Raw genomic sequence first — 24847 nt, forward strand, 5'->3', positions numbered from 1 at the left:
GCGCTGTTTCTAGAAGCAGCCATGTTTTTCTAATCCTGTATAACCTCTGAGGCGATACCAGCGATTCTAGTCCTGGGCTGCTAAGGCGGCGGCTGGAAGGAGAAACTTTTCTTCCTTTGAGAAGGCCCCATGAACACGACTGTAGTTTTTATCCATAATTACGGATAATCTGCAGACCCCCTTCATATCTACAGGCCATGGCCACCTTTGTATATTTACAGATGTGCGTCTGGGCCGTAGAAACGATCCACAAAACATGACCTATTGGCTGCAGTTGCGGCATGAACTCTCCCATAGGAGTCGATGGGCGCAAGCAATATTTCGGATGGCTACGGATTCGCCTCCGTAATTGCCAAAAGCGCTGCTACGCGACGGCAGGAGATTCCCGAGAAAAATGGCAATTGGATGATCATGTGACCTTTTCATGAGGTCACGTTGGTGACATCATTTGTAGCCTAATTCTTGCAGATCCGTAAATACTGATGCCCTACGGACCGTATTTGTGGACAGCGCGCCGCCAGATATTCTAATCACTTGTGGATGACTACGTATCCGTATTTGCGGACAGTAAAAAAAACACTGCGGTCATGTGCATGAGGCCTAAATCCTTATTCTATATTATCCCTAGGTTGCCATTGATTTTTCGAGGTCTCTTGGACACATTTCCTCTCCATTCGGATGGATGAATTTAAAGGACAAGACAATAAACAAGACACTGAAGAAATCAACGGAGAAGAACAGAAGTGAAACGTCTTCATGCCAATAATTTATTGAAGATTGCTGTACATTTCCAGAAACCACAGCAGCCCAGTGACCGGAGGCCGGGCTTCTCTCAAACTACATCCTGGCTTTTTGTTTTTGCTTCTACAACAATACAGTATTCACGTCTCGATTCTAAAACAGGAATTAAAAAGGGAAGGGGCAGGAGAAGAGGGTTTTGTTTTTGAGGGTGGGGGGAGGGGAGGAAAGAAGAAAAAAAAAACAAAAAAAAAACAACAAAAAACTAAAAATGGTGAAAAGGGAATAAATCAAGGTGGACTCGACATCTTCATTAAGAAAAAAAAATAAAACAAAATGAACATATTTACAAAGAAATCAACAGCTACATCTTCTCAGATACGAGAATTTTGTAGTATGCGGAAATATATATATTTACAAAGAGAAAAATAAAAAAGGCCGGGCGCAAATTTCAAGATGGGACCCAAAAAGATTGGAAGATAAAAAATACAAAAAATTAAATAGAATTTAAAGTCATTGTGTTGGGAAATTAAGAAGAAAAACAAAAAACCTTCTACTAGGGCGTGATGGGGACAAGTTACACCCCGTGTGCTGCACCGGTAGAGCTCCTTGACTAATTGCTGCTGCTCCAATTAGAACGGACTGGAATCTGAACAGGTTACTTACAGTAAAAGACGGAGCGGACTACGGCTAGAAGCTGCACGAGATAAACGTCAGAAGGTTTCAAGGGCAAAGATTCACCAGATCCTACACAACCAAAGGGTGCACTTACTTTCCTGCACGATAATGTTGAAGGGCAGAGCCATGCAAGGTTGGGTTGAGGGACTTTTTGCAAAGTGGAACCAGACAATAGCCACATAAACTCCTACCAGCCAAATGCATGTTCTGACATGCCAGAAGTGAACACTAGAGGGAGCTGTGGAGCACCGTGAAGACATTTCCATCACTCGGCATCTCTGATAAAAGTGCAAGAGGTCAAGGTCTTGTCCAAGCTCATGGCCCCCCCCCCCCCAGTAATCTAGAGGTCTCTACAACATGTCAGACGATGCATTACAGGTGAAATTCCCCTTTAAGAAGCCAGGATGACTTCCGGAGCAGGTCAGTTTTTGGCCGCCTAGCCAAGTTGTGGTTCACATCGAGCTAAAGAATTGTGAGCTATTGTGTGAAGGATGAAATGTTCTGCCACGAATAGTTGAGATGCCCCAAACCGCCTTGTAGTCCGTGGTCTTCATTTCTCTTTTCTCTTCCCTGTTCAGATCTGGGCCCATAAAAAAGGTCATAAAAAATAAATAAATTGAAATACATGTCTACCTTCTTCCAGGCACAGCGCCACACTTTTCCATGGACTATGAGCGTCATTACAGCTCAGCTTCAGTCAAGTGAATGCGGCTGAGCTGCAATAGCAAACACAGCCTATAGAGAAGGGTGGCGCTGTTTTTGGAAGTAGACCTGTTTTTCTAACCTCATGATAGGCTTGCATTATGTCCTGATGTTTAAAATGAATCATGATCCAATCCTGATCTCCTACCAGAAATGAACCCCGCGTTCCGGCATCATCCACCCTCCCGGAGGCTTAGGATAACAGATCTGTGCAGAGATAAGTCTTTAACATTATAAAAAATACCAAGCCCGCCAAAAACTAGACTATTCAATAGGCCATCATTTTCTAGGCGACGGAGGCGTTTTAAAGGGAACCGGTCACCAGCGTTTCACCTATTAAACGTTACTGATCCCTCACTGGCCGCGGCTATCAAAAGTTCATTGCCGTTATCTCATCTCCTCTCCTCAACTCCTCCTCCGACCGTAAATAACGGCCTGTTAGAATTTTGAGCCGTTTATCGTAATAATCCGGTGTCCCTTTGTGCGCACCCACCAGAACAGGAAAACAATGCGCAAGCGCAGGACTGCGTGTGTGCTGGAGGAAGGAGAGGAGCTGTCAATCAAAAGTAAGGAGGCGGGGTTAACACGGAACGGCTCGAGGAATGAAGATATGACTTATGCTCATTAGCATACGGTGCGGGAACACTAAAAGGTACCGAGCCGACTAAGAAGACAATTATAGGTTATATAGATATGATTTTTCATGCACTTCCACCAGGTACTGCTGGTTTAATAGGTGAAATGCTGGCGATAGGTTCCCTTTAAACCATTTTTTGGGAAGGGGACAAAAAAAAAACCAAAAAAAACGACATTACTAACCACCAATAGAACCTTAAAAACGGTCTAAAATCCACCACCACAATCTATTCCTGGGTCATTGGAGATCAGATCCTGGTAATGGTACCATCTATGGAATATAAAACCTCTAAATAAAAGCCTATACAGGTGACGTATACACCCGGTATCTCAAGGGGAGGACCTGTGGGTGAACAGTACAGTAAAAAGATGACAAATATTGACCCGGCTTCACTTCGCTGGCATGTCTATAAACCGCGAGGTCAACCAAAAGTTTTCAAGGTGGCCTTTTCTATTTCCGGTGTCCATAACTGGACAAGGCCTGCTGGGAGTACATGGCAAACCAGTCCAAATAGCCACAGGTCATACAAGCCTAAGCACAAAACATACAAGAGGAGACTAAACCACCAATACAATGGCCGACACAGCGCTGACGGAGGGATGGCACTACATCAAAGCAGACGCCAAGGACGAAAGACAGGCCCTAAAGAACACCGGACATGCTCTGTATCTACATCTGATCTGCCCTAGGAAAGCCTCCAACTTTATTAATAGGGCACCTAGTTGTATGACCCTACAGAATTGACCCTATATAAATGAACGCCTGTGGTGCAGTACCGCAGGTCAGGTGACGACACTGCAGCCAGGTTCTGAGGTCTTCTGTTGTGTCCCCATCAGTCACCCCTCGCCAAAGAGCAGCACAAAAAGTCAAGTATTAAGTGGTTTCAAAGACTACATATACCCAAGAACAAGATGGCGGCTCCCGAATGACCGGCACGTAGGTGGAGGTGCGCGAGCTGCTACATCAGGGGGGAGCCTTTATCTCACGCTATCCACGTCCTTCATGGAGGATCCCAGGACGAACGGTTTTAGCAATGAGGACAATGTGAGAAAACGAAATATCAGGGAGAAGGGGGGGGGGGGGGGGGGTAAGGGGAGAAATTAGTTTTGCACCTTTGCCCAGTTCGAAAAACCAAAAACACTTTACAACATGATCGGAGAGTCTGCAAGAATCCTGTCAGGGAGATTAGTACTAAGATGTCCGAAAAGAGGATCGGGCAGGAAGCCTCGACCTTCACATCAATGGAGGTTTCCGGAGCTGCGCTCTACAGTGCTACAGGCAGTTTGCTTTTTGTGCGGGTAGAGGGATCGATGACTTCTGACCAATAAACGTAGGCTGGGGGAGGGGGGTGATTAAAAGCCATCTGCGGATGACCAACAAGAGTCATCGAAAGTCAGTGACCGGAGCTGAAGAGAAGAAACGTGATCCCCATGAACCGAGCTCATCTCCCACACAACAAGTGTAAGATGTCAGCTGGGAAAAAAAGGAGAGAAGAAGAGCACTGAAGGGATGGGCCGGGAGAGGGGCAGGAGCTGCTCCTCAGGAGGTGTTCAGCTCTGCTACGTCGCTGGTTTTCAGTCTGTCTGATCCAGTTCTCCCTTCACCTATTGGGAGGAGGGGAAAAAAAACGTCAGAGCGCAAAAAATAAATTACATGCACAGTCCCGGTGTATAAATCTGGGACAACAATGTCTTCAAGGTAACACACACAGACTACTATTCCGGTAATACTGCTACATAAGACACCAAAACTAGACTCAAGAGCTTACGCTTTAGAGAACTTTTTCTCAGCTGTAAATATGTATTGCAGCTTAAAGGAACATTCTGGACAAGGCATATATACGGCTTTGCTTAGTGCAAGGCTGAGGGGGGTGGAGCCTGAAACACCAAAGAGAATCCCTGTGTCATGCTCCGCCTCCTCAGCACTAGGAACACCACCATATCCAATTTACACCTTAAAGCCTGCCATAGACATGTCAGCCAATTGATTGACAGCTTTATCATCACCAATATTAGCATGCGCTTTCCCTTGCATTTATGGAGGGGTTGTCAGATCCCTTTACGACACATGGTTGTGTCTCCGCACCACTAGTCTGTAGTCAACTAGAATGACTTTAGGACTAAACACATGTACTATAGTCGATACAGCTCTTCAGTTTATCTGGTCACCTACCGTGCAAATGAGTCTGCTGCAGGTGAGGAGGTACGAGGACGGTGTTCAGCGAGGGCTCAATGGAGAGCTCTGCAAAGAAGAAGCCACAAAAATCGTTACAAGAACCACAAGGCGTATTCACACTTCACAACAATAAATCCCCAGCAGTCAGTCCTTGTGTAGATCCATATCACTATCAGACTCACCTACAGAGCTGAAATTGAAGATGGGAGGCAATTCCCTGCCGCTTGGGAGACGCGTGTTGGGGTCCCGAAGCTCCTCAAAGAAGGGGTGGGAACAGGCTTGTAGAGGAGAGGCGCGGGTGTCTGGGGTGTACTCCAAAAGCCGGCTGCACAATGTAATGGCTTCTGGGGAGGTGCGAGGCTTAAAGACCTGCCCATGGCGAGGGGAGAACAAGCAAGGTGAGAGCATGAACGCCAATTCTAATATCAAGCCACTAACAAGCCAAAAAGGTTGTCACCTACCTTCGTCCAGGGATGTGCTTTAATTTGTGGGAATTTGAATTCTGTGTAATTTGGATTCATCTCTCTGATTTGTTCCCGTGTGGGAGTCCCTAAAACCTGTAGAAAGCAAATGTAAGACCAGATCAGTCAAGAGGATTTGTTAGCTCTCCTGTGTGGTGTAGTATAGAGGATCTGTCAGCTCTCCTGTGTGGTGTAGTATAGAGGAGCTGTCAGCTCTCCTGTGTGGCGTAGTATAGAGGATCTGTCAGCTCTACTGTGTGGTGTAGTATAGAGGATCTGTCAGCTCTACTGTGTGGTGTAGTATAGAGTAGCTGTCAGCTCTACTGTGTGGTGTAGTATAGAGGAGCTGTCAGCTCTCCTGTGTGGTGTAGTATAGAGGATCTGTCAGCTCTCCTGTGTGGTGTAGTATAGAGGATCTGTCAGCTCTCCTGTGTGGTGTAGTATAGAGGAGCTGTCAGGTCTCCTGTGTGGTGTAGTATAGAGGAGCTGTCAGCTCTCCTGTGTGGTGTAGTATAGAGGAGCTGTCCGCTCTCCTGTGTGGTGTAGTATAGAGGATCTGTCAGCTCTCCTGTGTGGTGTAGTATAGAGGAGCGGTCAGCTCTCCTGTGTGGTGTAGTATAGAGGAGCTGTCCGCTCTCCTGTGTGGTGTAGTATAGAGGATCTGTCAGCTCTCCTGTGTGGTGTAGTATGGAGGATCTGTCAGTTCTCCTGTGTGGTGTAGTATAGAGGAGCGGTCAGCTCTCCTGTGTGGTGTAGTATAGAGGAGCTGTCCGCTCTCCTGTGTGGTGTAGTATAGAGGATCTGTCAGTTCTCCTGTGTGGTGTAGTATAGAGGAGCTGTCAGCTCTGCTGTGTGGTGTAGTATAGAGGAGCTGTCAGCTCTCCTGTGTGGTGTAGTATAGAGGAGCTGTCGGCTCTCCTGTGTGGTGTAGTATAGAGGAGCTGTCAGCTCTCCTGTGTGGTGTAGTATAGAGGCGCTGTCAGCTCTCCTGTGTGGTGTAGTATAGAGGGTCTGTCAGCTCTCCTGTGTGGTGTAGTATAGAGGATCTGTCGGCTCTCCTGTGTGGTGTAGTATAGAGGATCTGTCAGCTCTCCTGTGTGGTGTAGTATAGAGGATCTGTCGGCTCTCCTGTGTGGTGTAGTATAGAGGATCTGTCAGCTCTCCTGTGTGGTGTAGTATAGAGGAGCTGTCAGTTCTCCTGTGTGGTGTAGTATAGAGGAGCTGTCAGTTCTCCAGTGTGGTGTAGTATAGAGGAGCTGTCAGCTCTCCTGTGTGGTGTAGTATAGAGGAGCTGTGAGCTCTCCTGTGTGGTGTAGTATAGAGGATCTGTCAGCTCTCCTGTGTGGTGTAGTATAGAGGAGCTCCTGTGTGGTGTAGTATAGAGGAGCTGTCAGCTCTCCTGTGTGGTGTAGTATAGTGGAGCTGTCAGTTCTCCTGTGCGGTGTAGTACAGAGGAGCTGTCAGCTCTCCTGTGTGGTGTAGTATAGAGGATCTGTCAGCTGTCCTGTGTGGTGTAGTATAGAGGACCTGTCAGCTCTCCTGTGCGGTGTAGTATAGAGGAGCTGTCAGTTCTCCTGTGTGGTGTAGTATAGAGGAGCTGTCAGCTCTCCTGTGTGGTGTAGTATAGAGGACCTGTCAGCTCTCCTGTGCGGTGTAGTATAGAGGAGCTGTCAGTTCTCCTGTGTGGTGTAGTATAGAGGAGCTGTCAGCTCTCCAGTGTGGTGTAGTATAGAGGAGATGTCAGTTCTCCTGTGTGGTGTAGTATAGAGGAGCTGTCAGTTCTCCAGTGTGGTGTAGTATAGAGGAGCTGTCAGCTCTCCTGTGTGGTGTAGTATAGAGGAGCTGTCAGTTCTCCTGTGTAGTATAGAGGAGCTGTCAGCTCTCCTGTGTGGTGTAGTATAGAGGAGCTGTCAGCTCTCCTGTGTGGTGTAGTATAGAGGAGATGTCAGTTCTCCTGTGTGGTGTAGTATAGAGGATCTGTCAGTTCTCCTGTGTAGTATAGAGGAGCTGTCAGCTCTCCTGTGTGGTGTAGTATAGAGGAGCTGTCAGCTCTCCTGTGTGGTGTAGTATAGAGTATCTGTCAGTTCTCCTGTGTGGTGTAGTATAGAGGAGCTGTCAGCTCTCCTGTGTGGTGTAGTATAGAGGAGATGTCAGTTCTCCTGTGTGGTGTAGTATAGAGGATCTGTCAGTTCTCCTGTGTAGTATAGAGGAGCTGTCAGCTCTCCTGTGTGGTGTAGTATAGAGGAGCTGTCAGCTCTCCTGTGTGGTGTAGTATAGAGGAGCTGTCAGCTCTCCTGTGTGGGGATGTTACCGTTCACCGGCTGGGATCTAGCTGCAGCTGGCATCATCAATGACCCCCTGCCTTTACCAGGGTTGTGCCTGCGCTTGCACAACCACATCATGCAAGCACATCAGCCATAATTCCTCTCCTATCCAGCAGACTACTTAGGTAACCTGAACCATGTGGTGCAATGTTCCTTTTTTCTTACTACAGGTGAAGCAATGTGCTTCACCTGTAGTAGCCGCAAATTTAAAACCCGCATCACAAAATAGTGTTTAAAATGTGTCCTTCAAAGACGCACATAAAAAGCGCAACAAAATTGCAATAAAAATTATGCCTTGTGAGAATCCAGACTTATTCCTTCTGGGAATGTATGAATAAGTTGATAAAGCGTTAGAATTCCCCTGGTCAATAGACGGATTACAGCCTTGAGGCCCTTTTACATGGGCCAATTATCAGGGATCTGTCAGCAGTTACAGAAGATCAGTGCACGGTGTAAACAGGACAACGATCAGCCGCCGAACGATCAAACGCTCGTTTATCGGCTGATTGTATCGTTTATACAGCCGAAAATATTATCTTCGTGGGCAGCACACCGCCGTGTGTAAACATGGAGAGGTGCGTCAGACATGGTAGAAAAGTATGGGGACGAGCCATTGTAGTAATGAGCGCTCGTCCCCATACATTACTGATCATAGCTCCTTGTGAAATGTGTGTCGATCAACGAGCGGTCTCGATCAGCGCTCGTTTACATGGCCCGCGTCGAGCCATGTAAACGAGCGCTGATCAACGAGAGCTCATTGATCAGCGCTCCTTTCACAAGGAGCCATGTATGGGGACGAGCACTCGTTCCTCCAACGGAACGGGATGCAGTAGTTGGAGCTGGAAGCAGATGGCTCCGACCGCTGCATAGCGGTCGTTCGTTAGAACTGCAGCTCGGCCGCTATTCTTTGACCGGAGCCATCTCCTTCCGCCAATATCGTCCGGTGCCCGGAGGTCTGACCCGCACCGATCATATACAGATGACTTATCCGGTGGATAGGTCGTCAGTTGTCACAATGTGGAAAACCCCTTTAAGTTGCAGGTGCCTGTGATCAGGACGGATTCCCTTTAAAGAATAGGTTCACCTACAGTTCACACTACATTGTAAAAAAACGAAAAGAAAAAAAACCACTTTAGTTAAATTCCCATCTTGGATATTTATGGCATGTGAATAACCCTTTAACACATCACTTGTGGCATTTCTAACCCACGGCCCCATGAAAGTCACGTAAAGCGACATTCTCTGCACAAACTCACCTGTTCCAAGTCAATGAACAAACAAGTCATTGTACAGAGCCATTCACCTCCAACAATCACATTGTTCTCATTTCCTTAGTCAATTAGGCACAACAAAAGCCACAAACATGATGTGACGCCGCAGCTGAACGCACCTTTATGATTTCCACCAACTGGTCAACTCCACTGTCCCCCGGAAAGATGGGCTGCCCCAGAAGAAGCTCTGCAAGGACGCAACCCGCTGACCATATGTCTAACACAAAGAAGAAGACAAAGTTACTAAAAGGCAATAGCCGAAAATAAATTACATTATTTTTTTCTCATTTTTAATACAAAAACAGCGCCACTATTGTCCATAGGTTATGTCCGGTATTGCAGCTCAGCCCCATTTAACCCCTTTTTTTTTTTTGTCAAATCCTGGAACCCTTTTGAGTAGATATTTGCAATGATTATCTTATTGGAAAAGCATTAGTCATTGCAAATACCTTGCAGCGTGCGACGCCTTGAATGACCAGCTTCCAGATAGTAAAAGAAGATTGTAATTCTGCTCACATCATGACAAATAGGCAATGTTACAGCCAGCTTACGACGAGCCGCCCCCTACAGATGTAGCAGAGCGGAGTTCGCCATATTTCAGGTAAATCTTCTGCACGATCTTAGAGAGAGGTCACCATGCAGATACGAAGAGTTAAAAGGACTCAGCCCTGTACGGGACGGCTACCTGTGAATAACATACCAATGTTTGCAGTATAATCGGTGGCTCCAAATATGAGCTCTGGCGCTCTGTAGTAGCGTGAACAAATATAGGAAACATTCGGCTCTCCTCGTACCAGTTGTTTCGCGCTGTAAGAGAATTTATAGGATTCTTTACACCATATAATACAGTGTATAGATCCGTACAGTATAATATATGTAAACCGCCACTAGAGCTACACATCGGCCAATACACACCTGCCAAAGTCACATAGCTTAAGGACCGCCGTGTCAGGATCAACCAGTAGATTCTGTGGTTTGATGTCCCGGTGACAGACGCCTTGAGAATGGATATAAGCCAGACTTCGGAATAGCTGATACATGTACACCTATATACGAGAACAGAATTGCGCTCATCCCATGAACATAAACAACCAGTAACACCCCCCCCCCCTTAAACATCACCGATCCTAAACTTCTCACCTTCACGTAGATGGACGGCAGCGTGGATTTGGCTTTCGCAAAATGCCGCGCGACGCGATACACCGTCTCCGGGACAAAATCCAGAACTAGGTTTAAATAAACTTCATCTTTCTGTAGGGAAGGAAAATAAAATATTGGATAGAATCTTCGTGACCATGTAATAACATTTTTAGAAACAGTCAGAAGAGGGGAGGTGAAGAGGAGGGATCGGCGTGGAGGAGACGGACCTTCTCTCCGCTGGAGTAGAAGAAGTATCGGAGGCGCACAATGTTACAGTGATCCAGTCTACGCATGATCTGAAGTTCACGATTCTGGAAAGAAAAAAAAAAATTGGGTTTGTGAAACAATAGAACACCAATAATTAAAATACAGCGACACATCCGATAATAGAGAAAGTCTCGTAATCCGGCACTAAACTGCAATCCAATGTGGAGTCAGAATCAGAAAACTCAGTCAGTCAATTATAAAATCCTTGCGATTAAACACCCCCCCCCCCAAAAAAAGTTACAAAAAAAGTTAGGCCGGTTTAATCCCTTCGGGACCAGACTATTTTAGATCTTAATGACCAAACAATTTTTTCAGTTTTTCCATCGTCTCATTCCAAGAGATATAACTTATTTTTGCGCTGACGTAGCTGTGGGAGGTCTTGTTTTTTTGCGGGACAAGTTGTATTTTTTTAATAGCACCATTTTGGGGTATATATCATTTATCGATTAACTTTTCTTAACTTTTTTTTGGGGCGTAAAAGAAAAAAAAAAACACTTCCGCCACTTTTTTTGCGTCTAATTGACACGGTTCACCGTGTGGTATGAATAACAACTATATTCAGCGGGTCGTTACTATTGCGACGATACCAAAATTTATATAATTTTATTATGTTTTACTACTTTTACACAGTAAAAACTTTTCAAAACTGTGTTTGTGTCTCCATATTTGAAGAGCCATAACTTTTATTTTTCCACCGACGCAGCTGTAGGAGGGCTTTGTTTTGTTGCGGGACGACTTGTAGTTTCTATCGGTGCCATTTTGGAGTACATGCGACTGTCTGATCACTTCTTTTGAAGGCAGGATGAACCGAAAACAGCAATTCCGGCATTATTTTTTACAGCGTTCGCTGAGTGCGTTCAATAAAATAATAGCTCTATAGCTGGTCGTTACGGATACGGCGATACTAAATGTGTAACTTTTTTTTTTCCCCATAAGCATTTTCAAAGGTGAAAAAGTGTGATTTTAATTTTTTCCCCACTTATTTATGAAACTTTTTTTTTTTTACTTTACTAGTCCCACTAGGGGACTTCACTATGCGATCGTCCGATCGCTTTCATAGTACACGGACAGGCACCTGCTAGGCCATGCCAGAGGCATCCATTACAGGCAGACCTGGGGGTCTTTATTAGGCCCCCGGCTGCCATAGAAGACACTGGCACCCTGCGATCTCATGGCAGGGTGCCAGTGGGTAGAGAGCGGGAGCCCACTCCCCTCTCCAAAACCACTTAGATGCGGCGCATCTAAAAGGGGTTAAACAGGCGTATTTCGATTCGTCCGCTCGACCAACGACCTACCTCCGGTAGCTGAGAACAGGGAGTTTTAACTCCACCCGGCGGCGCAGCTTTATTCTGACGCAGCGCCGTGAAAAGGCGCATTGGCGGTCACTGACAGGTTAACAAACGTAATACGGCCCCAAATTCTGGCCTGCCCATGGGTCTAATAACCAGAACTAAAATCATCATAGGGATCCAAGATTGTCATATAAAAGTTCCCATGATCGTCTGACTATCCGGAATATCTGATTATGTATCCTGTTCGATTGATGCCGGATTAAAAGGACCTTTTACTAAAAAAACTAACCCGGTGTGTCAGGCCACAATTTCACTTTTTTCGTCTCACGTCCGGATCGGTTTACCCCATAATCATGGAGCGAGCACGTTCTATAACTACACCCATCATCGGCTACGGTGTCGTGGATTCCATTGTCTGGAGGAGGTAGTAGTCGCAGTAGTCCTGGTAGTAGTTGTAGTCATGGTAGTCGTCGTAGTCATGGTAGTGTGCTTGGCTATAAGCCGCTTGTTGTCTAGGCATTGAAGCCAATCCTGATATATGTTTTAAAGTGCAGGCTGACAGATCTAGGAATATACTTCTACAATTGTTTTCCTACCACTGTCCCGAGAGACCCTCAGCAAAGCAAAGTCGCTGATCCACAACTTTGTATAAGGGAGCGAATGTCGGCTCGGCTGCAGAAAAGCCGTGGGGCAGGGGTCAGCAACCTTCGGAACTCCTACGGTCATTAAACTACAATTCCCAGCATGCCCAGGCAGCTTTCAGCTGGCGTAATAAAGCCTTCGGCTGTCAGGGCATGCTGGGAGTTGTAGTTTCACAATAGCTGGAGTGCCGAAGTTTACTGACCCGTGCTGTAGGGAATAGATTTTCTCCACGGGATCGACTAGATCGCTTGTATATGGGAGAATTGCAAATATAGCAATTCCCTAAAGTTTTAGAAAGGTTTGCAATACATTTAGGTTTTCCTTTTGGGAAAACAAATTCGGACATCCGGATACCATGACGTTACAGCCTTATGTTATGCAGGGATCGGTCAGTCGCAAAGAACCCCCGCCCCCCCATCGCTCCCCTGCCTTGCACCACCGGTCGCATCGTCGTTACCACTCTGGACGTTATGAAATCCAAATGATATCAGAAACAACTGGGATCCAGTTCATGGTGAATATCCCCTTAACCTTGGCTCTGCGAACAGCCCTTGTATTAAGTGTTACATTCAGCGATCAGGTTACACATTTAACGGCTTCCTGCCAAATCGTTGAACCGCCCGAGTGCTCCACACGGAGGTGTATACATAGCGTGCCAGGTGAGAGACGGGGGAAGAGAGCAGAAAAAAAAAAAATATTCTTAATAGGTTATGACCACCACTAGTGAACACGAGGCGAGCGAACTGAACGCCATACACTGGATGCTGCGAGCTTGTTGTCTAGTTACACAACGCGCCGCCGTCTCCGGTAGCTCGCATAGTGATATGGTTATGTCACCGCAGAACAATGATCCTTTATACAGAATCAGTGAATGCAATTCCTTCTGCATTTACCTACACAACCTGTTCGGTTACATAAATATCTGCGTCTGTCTGGTACACTTAGATACCATTTCTAGAGCGCACGTCTCTCGTCTTGGCCAAGATGGCATGTGGCTGGACATTAAAGGGAACCTTTTACCTGCCCAAACCCCCGTCTCACTATAAAATGTCTCCCTATCATTCTCCGTTATTTAGATATCGGTGCCGTTATATTTGACGCCCGATATTTAAATGAACCCCTGAACGGTCAATGGGGCGTGTAACATCGCAGTGACACTGTCCAATCAGCCATGAAAAGTGTCACAGCACGCGCAGCTCCGCCACCACCCCGGAACAGAAGAATGTGAATTTTCCTTCTGTCTCTCGGCAGACAAGGACGACACGACTGAGCTCTCACGAGAGATGGGTCTGGTCGTCCTTGTCTGCCGAGAGCTGGAGAGTGAGAGCGGATGCGTGCATGCTCGCAGAGCTCCGAGTGCGCTTGTACAGCGATGTTACACGCTCCATTGATAGTTCAGGGGGGTTATTTAAAAATATAGGGCGCCAAATATAACAGAACCGATATCTAAATAACAGAGGATAGGATTTTTTTTTAAAGTGCCCCAGGGTTTGTGCATTGGATGCTAAAAGTGGGATCGAATACAAAAAAAAACAAAAAAAAAAAAAACAACCACACATGCTGCTCCCAGCAAAACCCAAGACCCACTGTCCGCCAGCCCCACATTTTTTTGCTCAAAAATGATCAGAAAGTCTCTCACGGGAGACCGTCTGCGTCCAACCTCTGCCCTTATGCACATGGGCATATTATGGATCTGTATCACATGGATGCCAGACAGTGTGCCCATTACCTGCTATGGGCCTAAACTGTACCAGAGAATATAGTGCCTATATAAAGCAGCCTAAGTGCCTACGGGTCTAATACAATCCTGCAGCCACTATGTGCTGTCAAAGGGCCCGTGCCCATGCTGTGCGATTGAGTGACATTTCAAATCCATTGCTTTATTAGCCGATCAGTTCGACCACATGATTACCTTAAATCTCTTGTCCTGCAGGACTTTCTTGATTGCCACCATTTCTCCACAGTCCACAAGTCTGGCCTGGTACACTACTCCGAAGGAGCCATTACCAATGACTTTTATGTCCGTGTAGGACACTTCCTGCGGACGGTCCGGCCCCTGTCCTGGGGTGGCCACAACAGTGGTCACTTTTCCATTGTCTCCTGGGAAACAAAGAGAAGTATTAAAATAAGAAATGATCTCAAGGTCACAAGCTTTGAGAATAAACATTAACAAATAGAGAGTCCCTAAAATACGTGAGAATTCTCATCCACAAACTGCTAAACTAAGAGAATAAACCTGTAAAAGCTCAGACCGGCATCTATCAGACATTTAAGTCATTTTGTAAATACATTACTTATCCTGAGTTACATCCTGTATTATACTCCAGAGCTGCACTCACTATTCTGCTGGTGGAGTCACTGTGTACATACATTACATTACTTATCCTGTACTGATCCTGAGTTATATCCTGTATTATACTCCAGAGCTGCACTCACTATTCTGCTGGTGGAGTCACTGTGTACATACATTACATTACTTATCCTGTACTGATCCTGAGTTACATCCTGTATTATACTCCAGAGCTGCAGTCACTATTCTGCTGGTGGTCACTGTGTACATACATTACATTACTTATCCTGTATTATACTCCAGAGCTGCAGTCACTATTCTGCTGGTGGAGTCACTGTGTACATACATTACATTACTTATCCTGTACTGATCCTGCGTTATATCCTGTATTATACTCCAGAGCTGCACTCACTATTCTGCTGGTGGAGTCACTGTGTACATACATTACATTACTTATCCTGTACTTATCCTGAGTTATATCCTGTATTATACCCCAGAGCTGCACTCACTATTCTGCTGGTGGAGTCACTGTGTACATACATTCCATTACTTATCCTGTATTATACTCCAGAGCTGCACTCCCTATTCTGCTGGTGGAGTCACTGTGTACATACATTATATTACTTATCCTGTACTGATCCTGAGTTATATCCTGTATTATACGCCAGAGCTGCACTCACTATTCTGCTGGTGGAGTCACTGTGTACATACATTACATTACTTATCCTGTACTGATCCTGAGTTACATCCTGTATTATACTCCAGAGCTGCACTCACTATTCTGCTGGTTATCAGAAACAGTCAAGCAGCTTGTTGTCAGACACACCCTAATAATTTAGCTTGGCTCCTAAAATGCAGGGAGACATTTTTCCTACATCAGATTACGGATATGTAAAGACGACTCTTCCCATGAGGTAAATCATTAGTCGCTCGGTGCAGAAAACGGTCCAGCAAAGAATGCTCTGCAATTTGAGCTCTAAAGCCTGCAGAATTGTGAATGCAGCTCTGGACTATAAGGGCTGATTCAGACGAACGTGACGTTTTTGCGCACGCAAAAACTGTGGCGTTTTGCGTGCGCAAAAGGCACTTGACCGCTCCGTGTGCCCTGTTCATATGGATGCGCGACTGCGTGCTTTTTGCGCAGCCGCCATCTTTATGACACTCCGTTTGGATGTTTGAAAACAGAAAAGCACGTGGTGCTTTTGTTTACATTCATTCTTTAACGGTTGTTGCGCGAATAACGCTTGTCCCGCGGAAGTGCTTCCGTGTGGCATGCGTGATTTTCACGCACCCATTGACTTCAATGGGTGCGTGATGCGCGAAAAACGCCGACACATAGCACGTCGCGAGTTTTACGCAGCGGACCAACGCTGCGCAAAACTCACGGACTGTCTGCACTGCCCCATAGACTTCTCTAGGTCCGCGCGAAAACCACACGGCCGGCACGGACGCAAAACACGTTCGTCTGAATCCGGTTTTAACACCGGATCAGTATGTGATGCAATTAACCTAATGCTATATGTAAACGGTGTTCATAGGTGGAAAAATGCAGCATTATAGAACGAGCTTCCCCTATAGGTATGTACAGGTATCTTGGGGACTTCGATACTGGAGATAGGTTTTTTTTTTTCTCATTAATTTCTTACAGGTTTCGGGACAACTTGACACGGTCCATAGTAACGTCACCTGATCACGTCGTCCAGTGACTGCAGGATATTACTTTATTATGCACAAAACTTCATAGCGTTCGTTGGACAAGGCAGTCGTGTGATGTGCGTCGCTGTTGAGGCAATGTCACTGTACCTGATAATTTCAATAGGGGGCGGTAGATAAGTGGCTGCCAGACATCTCTGATCTCCATGGGACTAAACAGTCGGTTTCGATCAGTACTTCTTTACCATCGTAGCGGTGACTGATTTTTGCCCGTTTTCCCAGATCTCTCCATAGACTCAAGTCTGAGGGTTCTGTGAAAACTCGTCCCGCATGGTCGCAAATTGGCCATTTTTTTCTGCCGATTTCACTCGTGTGAAGGGGCCTTTTGACGCGGAAAGAGAAAGCGCCCGTAACCGGCACCGATAGACGTTATAGCAAGGCGGTCAGCGCTCGTTACCTGAATTAATGTTTTGGTTTTTTTTCATTGCCGGTTTACGCGAGCGGATGTGCCGTCTGAAAATATTTGTCGGCATAAAAGATGCGATCAACGACAAACGAGGGAATTATGGTCGGACTGCTTGACGGGTTTGACCGATCGTCCGGGTGATAATCGCCCCGCGTAAAAGGTCCTTTAGTTTATATCGTTGTCCGAGCGCGTTGTGAGGATAATTGCTCTCGCATTCCTCGTCCGGTGATCTCCATGGCGTTTGAATTCTTGCCTCTTATTTTCAGCCAGAGATATTTTTTGTACTTTCACACGCGCCACTTGGATGTGGTTTTTAAGGCACGAACACGAGAGGATTAATAGAGAGACGTCGAATATTTTCTATATACAAAATCCCCCCCTCCATTTATGATCCATAACTGGCATCGGCTACAAAAACTGCAGAAAAAAAATTGAATAAAAAGTGTCACGTGTGAAAACGCCCTAATAAGAACATGGGTTATGGAAATGTTGATTGTTTCCCGAAGACGGACGTCGTCCAAGTGAATTAAGGGACATGAAATGTAAGGGATCTGATCCCTGCATTGGTGAATGTAATCTATTGTTTAACCCTTTAGTGACCACTAATACGCCTTTTAGGCTAGGCTGACGCCTTTTCACGTCTGATGACAGCTGAGCTCCTGCTCCAACGCCCGCGATCGAAGTTTACTTCGATCGCGGCCGTTTAACCCGTTAAATGCCGCCGTCAATAGCGACCGCGGCATTTAACTTTGTTTACAGAGGGAGTGCGCTCCCTCTGTCACCCATCGGCGGCCCTCGAATGCAATCGCGGGTCTCCGATGGGGTGTCATGGCAGCCGGGGGCCTGATACAAGCCCCCAGGTCTGCCCTGGACATATGCCTGTTAGGACGCACCGGAGGCACGTCCTAACAGATTGCCTGTCAGATTTACACTGACAGGCAATAATGCTCTGGTATACGAAGTATACCAAAGCATTATAGCAGCGATCGGAACATCGCACAGTAAAGTCCCCGAGTGGGACTAATAAAATAAATCAAAGTGAAATAAAGATTATTAATAAAAAGTACAGTAAAAAAAGAAATAAAACCATTTTTTTCCATAAAAAGTGGTTTTATTTAGTAAAAGTGTAAAAAAAAAAAAAAGTACACATATGTGGTATCGCCGCGACCGTAATGACTCCATTAATAAAGTTAATATGTAATTTAAACCGCAAAGTGAACAAAAAAACGCAAAAAACCATGGCGAAATTGCATTTTTTTTCCATTGCCCCCCAAAAAAGTCATAATAAAAATGAATCAATAAGTCCCATGCACCCCAAAACAGTACCATTCAAAACTACGTCTTGTCCCGCAGAAAACAAGCCCAAAAAATCACTACATTGATGGAAAAATAAAAAAATTACAGCTCTTGGAAAGCGACGATGCAAAAACAAATAATTTTAGTTCAAAAGTGTTTTTATTGTGCAAAAGTCGTAAAACATAAAACAACCTCTACACATGTGGTATCGCCGTAATCGTACCGACCCATAGAATAAAGGTAACATGTTATTTACGTCGCATAGTGAACGGCGTCAATTTAAAAACGCATAGAACAATGGCGGAATTTCAGGTTTTTGTTATAATCCCCCCCAAAAAGGTTAATAAAAGTTAATATAAAAATTATATGTACCCAAAAATGGTGCTATTAAAAAGCACAACTAATCCCACAAAAAACAAGTCCTCATACAGCTATGTAGACGAAAAAATAAAAACGTTATAACTCTTTGAATGAGACTATAGAAAAACGAATAAAATAGCTTGGTCATTAAGGCCTAAAATGGGCTGGTCACTAAGGGGTTAAAAAAAAAAACAAAAAAAAAACAAAAAAAAAAAACACACAAACCAGCACTTGAGTACTTCAGCCATCAACTTTTTTTTTTTTTATATACATTTTACCCAGGGATAGGTGGTGGGTGTACAACCTTTGGGGCCAGCTGTCCTGGTGGGGAGGTAGTAACATGGAGCGATGGCCAAGCATGCACGCTGCAGCTATCTAATGAAATGCGCAGGTTGCCACGACTTCAGTCGCAAGAAATTGAAAACTGCTGTACTTCTTGTGACTGTGGCATCGCGGTGACTTGCAGATTCACTTCCATTACTGCGACGCACGCAGCGATCTATGGATCCAATCTCGATTGGTTATCCTCAGCCAATCAGCATAGACGGCGCACTTTAAAGCCGGTCACTGCCCCCCTGTAGACCCTCACCTATGGGCGTTACGGAAAATTGTGGGACCTGCACCTGATGTGCCATAAATGCTGAAGACAGGAAAACCCTTTTATAGGGTCCGATTCTCATCAATCACATCTCACTTTCCCGGCAGCATCAATAAAGTGTTATATGGCGGCCACTGCCCCCCTGGAGACCCCACTGCCCCCCTGGAGACCCGCTCCAATCAAGTCTATGGGCGTTATGGAGACTTGAGCATCTGGTTGGTCCTGCACCCGTCATGTCCAGCGGCAGGGAAATCCTTCTATAGGTTCCCATTCACCTGCCCTCACTTCACTTCCTCTGCAGCATCAATAGTGTTAATAGGCAGCCACGGAAATCGCCAAGTCGTGCGTGGACATGTTTATATTAACGACCAATCTGTGCATCCACGGGATGGGAGATCTTGATGTGCGTTTATGGCGGTATTCACACCTGCGTTTCGGAAGGTTTCTCTTGCTCTTTTATGGCAACACTAAAAAGAGAAAACCTAAAAGACCCCGAATTACTCACAGATGTCAATCGGGAATTGTCAAAAATACAAAAAAAAAAAAATTGGAACCCCCCTTACCCAAATTCTTGTAACTTCGAAATGACTAAAAGTTACTTTTACTTCTACACAGGAAGGTCTTGGTTAATATTAGGGGGTCTCAAACTAGTTACCCCCTTCACTCTAATACCACACCGGAATAGAAAGGTCGTCCGATCCCATTAACCCATTTAAAGGAATTCTCCAGATCCGACAAAAAGTTTTTGCGGAGGTCACTTTTTATTTACGTAGCAATTTTAGACCCCGACGACAGATCGTGGCGGCTGTCAGAATTAATTCACACGTGGAACAGAAATCTTCAGACTTCTGGCTTAGACTGGAATCATTTTGAAGGGAAAGAAAAAAAAAAATTAAAATTAAAAATGACAAGACCCCGGGTGTGAATATTTAATGAAGCGATACTTGATTTGTATTATAACCCTGGAGAGATCTGGACACAACTATTATAATTCACGCTGGAGATTATACAACAGTCATTTATTAAGGTGCCAAATATGTGTCCTGGCATGAGATGCCCGCTGCTCTGCCCGGATTGGGGTCTTGGCTAAATACAGGCCCTGGGTCTCCAGAGGTGGCAGGCAGGAACTTTCCTATACACGTCTTACTATAGGATTATAATCTACAGTACATTATAAGCATATTACACACCTCAGGAGTTATACGAGGACGATATAATCCACTAACATCCCAGTATAGAACCGAGACTCCCTAAAACTCCCAACTCCCGCCGCCATGTTATCCTTCCCCCAGCCTCAGATACTCACTGCCCAGTTTGGTGGCGCTGAAGCCCGCAGGCACAGAGGAGGCGCCCCCCGTAGCTCCCCCGGGACCCTTGGCAGCTCCAGACGGAACTTGGTCACCGAAGACGTCGCTCCGGGTCCGGTTGACGCCGCTCATGCTGAGGAGCGAAGCGTACAAACGCTGAATGGTGGCCGGGCTCGGCGGCTCCCTCCCCGCGGCCGCCACACACACTCAGCCCCCGGGGCTCCAGGCCGCTTCGCTTAGCTCTCTGGGAAACAGAGTCCGTACCTTGCTTCCACCAATCACAAGAAACACCTCCCTGGACCACAATAACCGGCGTACCCCGCGGTGGGGGAAGAAGGCTTGAGACGCAAAGCACACCGGGAGCCCGAGTGCACGTACGCTCAGGAGACGAGTATAGAGGTGACAAAATGAAACTACAACTCCCAGAGGGCTTTGAGAAAACGACGTGCATGCCGGGACGTCACGTCGCGTTGGGGCGTCATTACGTTAATGGAGTAACTACACTACCCAGAACACAGCGCGGCAGACAAAGAACCATGTAAGAAAAACGTAATGAAACTTATGACAAACGATGCGACGCATTGGAGAATGGGCGTGGCGAAAGCGTTATGATGGGCGGGGTCAACGCCGACATTGTTAATTTGGGCGGAAAAGCAAAAGAAAAAAAATATCGCGGGAAATAAATACTGCTATTAAAAAGCAAACTGCAGACGAAGTCATGGCAACCAAATGATACAAACATTTTCAAAAGAAAAAAAAAACCTTTATATTTTAGGCGTTGCTAAGCAACATCGTGAATATTTAAAATTTTTTAGTTCAAGTTCTAATGATAAGACTGCATAAGGCCCCTACATAACACGTTTCTGCCCTATGTTTATCGTGTACGTCGGAAAAACTCCCGACGTAGCAGATAAAGACGTCCATTTTGTGCAGCGGCCATCTTGTCTGGAGTCTCCATCTTGTTTCTTTTGTAGTGAATAAGAAAGTCATCTTTGACCTTGGTTCCCATACGAGGCTTGGAAAGAAGACACAGGGGAGGGGGTGAGATGGGAGAGGGAGACTTGCTCACATATGTATACGAGTAGGTCTCCCCCATCTTAAAAGAACGATCTATCGTATGCGTGCCAGGAAAGATGAGGCCACCTTGTAATTGAGTTTGGCAATAAACCTCAGGAGTATTTGGAGCATACCAGCACCATAGATCAATAAAACAGGATATGGATAAATTACTGGAGGGCAGGTATTGGTTGACATAACCAATATAAAATTTCAGTCGAACATATGTTGGCCCATGATTGCGTTAACAGGCTTCATTAGCCCGACCGAGGCCAAAAATATGTCCCTTTGGCATCGATCAGTCAACGGTATACTTTAAGGATGGAATCGCGTAGTAGACAATGCCATGCTGTGGGATCCCGGATAGGTAGCCTATGGTGACGGATGCCTCTGTACGGCTTTAGTCACAGTTATACGCTGAACATGTGCGGAGGAGCTCCAATGATGGAACGGTCCACTGAACGTGTGTCGAGGAGCTCAATGACGGAACGGTCCACTGAACGTGTGTCGAGGAGTTCAATGACGGAACGGTCCACTGAACGTGTGTCGAGGAGCTCAATGACGGAACGGTCCACTGAACGTGTGTCGAGGAGCTCAATAACGGAACGGTCCACTGAACATGTCGAGGAGCTCCAATGACGGAACGGTCCACTGAACATGTGTCGAGGAGCTCAATGATGGAACGGTCCACTGAACGTGTGTCGAGGAGCTCAATGACGGAACGGTCCACTGAACGTGTGTCGAGGAGCTCAATGACGGAACGGTCCACTGAACGTGTGTCGAGCAGCTCAATGACGGAACGGTCCACTGAACGTGTGTCGAGCTCAATGACGGAACGGTCCACTGAATGTGTGTCGAGGAGCTCAATGACGGAACGGTCCACTGAACGTGTGTCGAGGAGCTCAATAACGGAACGGTCCACTGAACATGTCGAGGAGCTCCAATGACGGAACGGTCCACTGAACATGTGTCGAGGAGCTCAATGATGGAACGGTCCACTGAACGTGTGTCGAGGAGCTCAATGACGGAACGGTCCACTGAACATGTCGAGGAGCTCCAATGGACGTAACGGTCCACTGAACGTGTGTCAAGGAGCTCAATGACGGAACGGTCCACTGAACGTGTGTCGAGGAGCTCCAATGACGGAATGGTCCACTGAACGTGTGTCGAGGAGCTCAATGACGGAACGGTCCACTGAACGTGTGTCGAGGAGCTCAATGACGGAACGGTCCACTGAACGTGTGTCGAGGAGCTCAATGACGGAACGGTCCACTGAACGTGTGTCGAGGAGCTCCAATGACGTAACGGTCCACTGAACATGTGTCGAGGAGCTCAATGACGGAACGGTCCACTGAACGTGTGTCATGGAGCTCCAACGGCGTAACGGTCCACTGAACGTGTGCGGAGGAGCTCCAATGGCGTAACGGTCCATTGGCGCAAAGTCAGGACCTTTCCCAAGGCCGGAAGCCCCCAAGCAGAGCATCAGAAAGCGCTGTGTGTGGGGATCAGAGGGGATCGCGGGTGTTAGGGCAGCATATGCCACTGTATGCCTGTACAGCGGGATACATTGCAGCTCCTGTCAGAGGTACACGTCAGGAATCCTCCAGAAGTAGACCTCAGGCGGAAGCCAATAACGCAACGTGAAGGAGGCCTAAGATCAAGAAAAGTTCCCCCATCTTTGGTTTTCCAAAATTGAAAGGAAACCACGGCATGAAGTCATGTGACAGTCATTGCCTGTCCTATAGGACAATGAGATAAGTGTGAGTAACATCGACAGATCTCCGGTCATATACAACGCATTTCGCCACGGATTCACCCCTACATTGTGCGTTGAAAAGGGCGATATCCAGAACAGATTAAGCACGCGTAAGACTGGAAAAACCGCAGCATGCTCAGATTTCCGTACAGAAAACGTTCCGCAGCATGTGGATATTTGTTCAAATCTCATCCACTTGGCTGGTACTGTAAAGCGCTGCGATCTTCGCAGCATTTCCATCCAGTGTTGACCTGGCCTAAAAGCATGGAGATGTAGCGTGGTTATCTGGCTGTCATTAGTACCGAGAAAGCGATCTGAGAATATTCTGATAGCTGCTAATTTCTTGGAAGCGCCCCAATAGGACACATTTACAGGAGTTCCCCTTTAATTAATATCATTAGATATATTCTTCCAATACTTTTCTGTGAGAACCATCATAAGGTGGTAAAACATTACTTAGGAAAACTCCTGCAGTTGTGAACGTGCTCCATCATTTCACATCAGCACGAAGACTTGGGTATCCGAATCTCACCGCACGCGAGCAGCTACAATGAGGGGCATATCCAAAACATGTGAAGGTTTGGCGGAAGCGGTGAACCAAAACTATTCACATTGTGTGATGTCTGTGAGGGCTTGTGGAGCGAGACCTCCGACCAAGGCTGAACCACTTCATACTGACATTTTCCCCTTCTGTTTCCTGTTCAACTTCCCTTCATTCTAATAATTATCACGGAACCAACAACATCTAGATACTCCGTGTATAACCTAAAGGCCATTTTACAGTTTATAGATATTACATTACTTATCCTGTACTGATCCTGAGTTACTTCCTGTATTATACTCCAGAGCTGCACTCACTATTCTGCTGGTGGAGTCACTGTGTACATACATTACTTATCCTGTACTGATCCTGAGTTATATCCTGTATTATACTCCAGAGCTGCACTCACTATTCTGCTGGTGGAGTCACTGTGTACATAGACTACATTACTTATCCTGTACTGATCCTGAGTTATATCATGTATTATACTCCAGAGCTGCACTCACTATTCTGCTGGTGGAGTCACTGTGTACATACATGACATTACTTATCCTGTACTGATCCTGAGTTACATCCTGTATTATACTCCACCAGCAGAATAGTGAGTGCAGCTCTGGAGTATAATACAGGATGTAACTCAGGATCAGTACAGGATAAGTAATGTAATGTATGTACACAGTGACTCCACCAGCAGAATAGTGAGTGCAGCTCTGGAGTATAATACAGGATGTAACTCAGGATCAGTACAGGATAAGTAATGTATGTACACAGTGACTCCACCAGCAGAATAGTGAGTGCAGCTCTGGAGTCACTGTGTACATACATTACTTATCCTGTACTGATCCTGAGTTACATCCTGTATTATACTCCAGAGCTGCACTCACTATTCTGCTGGTGGAGTCACTGTGTACATACATTACATTACTTATCTTGTACTGATCCTGAGTTATATCCTGTATTATACTCCAGAGCTGCACTCACTATTCTGCTGGTGGAGTCACTGTGTACATACATTACATTACTTATCCTGTACTGATCCTGAGTTACATCCTGTATTATACTACAGAGCTGCACTCACTATTCTGCTGGTGGAGTCACTGTGTACATTACATTACTTATCCTGTACTGATCCTGAGTTACATCCTGTATTATACTCCAGAGCTGCACTCACTATTCTGCTGGTGGTGTCACTGTGTA

At 46.0% G+C, this 24847-nt stretch overlaps 1 protein-coding gene across 2 annotated transcripts in view; it reads right to left on the bottom strand.

The window, feature by feature from the left end:
* Positions 1–744: 744 nt before the first annotated feature.
* GSK3A (glycogen synthase kinase 3 alpha) overlaps positions 745–24847 on the bottom strand; it is a 28962-nt gene continuing 4859 nt past the window's right edge. Inside the window, exons 1-11 of one of the 2 annotated variants that reach the window (XM_075840306.1) lie at positions 20297–20704; positions 14240–14427; positions 10354–10437; positions 10127–10237; positions 9902–10032; positions 9687–9793; positions 9106–9203; positions 5392–5487; positions 5113–5299; positions 4928–4996; positions 745–4359 (exon numbers count right to left, since the gene is read on the bottom strand). In XM_075840306.1, the coding sequence (XP_075696421.1) occupies positions 4295–4359; positions 4928–4996; positions 5113–5299; positions 5392–5487; positions 9106–9203; positions 9687–9793; positions 9902–10032; positions 10127–10237; positions 10354–10437; positions 14240–14427; positions 20297–20429 (1269 nt within the window). In that variant the 5' untranslated portion in view covers positions 20430–20704 and the 3' untranslated portion in view covers positions 745–4294. Of the gene's footprint in view, positions 4360–4927; positions 4997–5112; positions 5300–5391; positions 5488–9105; positions 9204–9686; positions 9794–9901; positions 10033–10126; positions 10238–10353; positions 10438–14239; positions 14428–20296; positions 20705–24847 lie in introns of those variants that run through there. The other variant, XM_075840307.1, reaches the window with a different exon arrangement.

This window comes from Rhinoderma darwinii, chromosome 10 (assembly GCF_050947455.1).
Source record: "Rhinoderma darwinii isolate aRhiDar2 chromosome 10, aRhiDar2.hap1, whole genome shotgun sequence".
NCBI classification, from domain to species: Eukaryota; Metazoa; Chordata; class Amphibia; order Anura; family Rhinodermatidae; genus Rhinoderma; species Rhinoderma darwinii.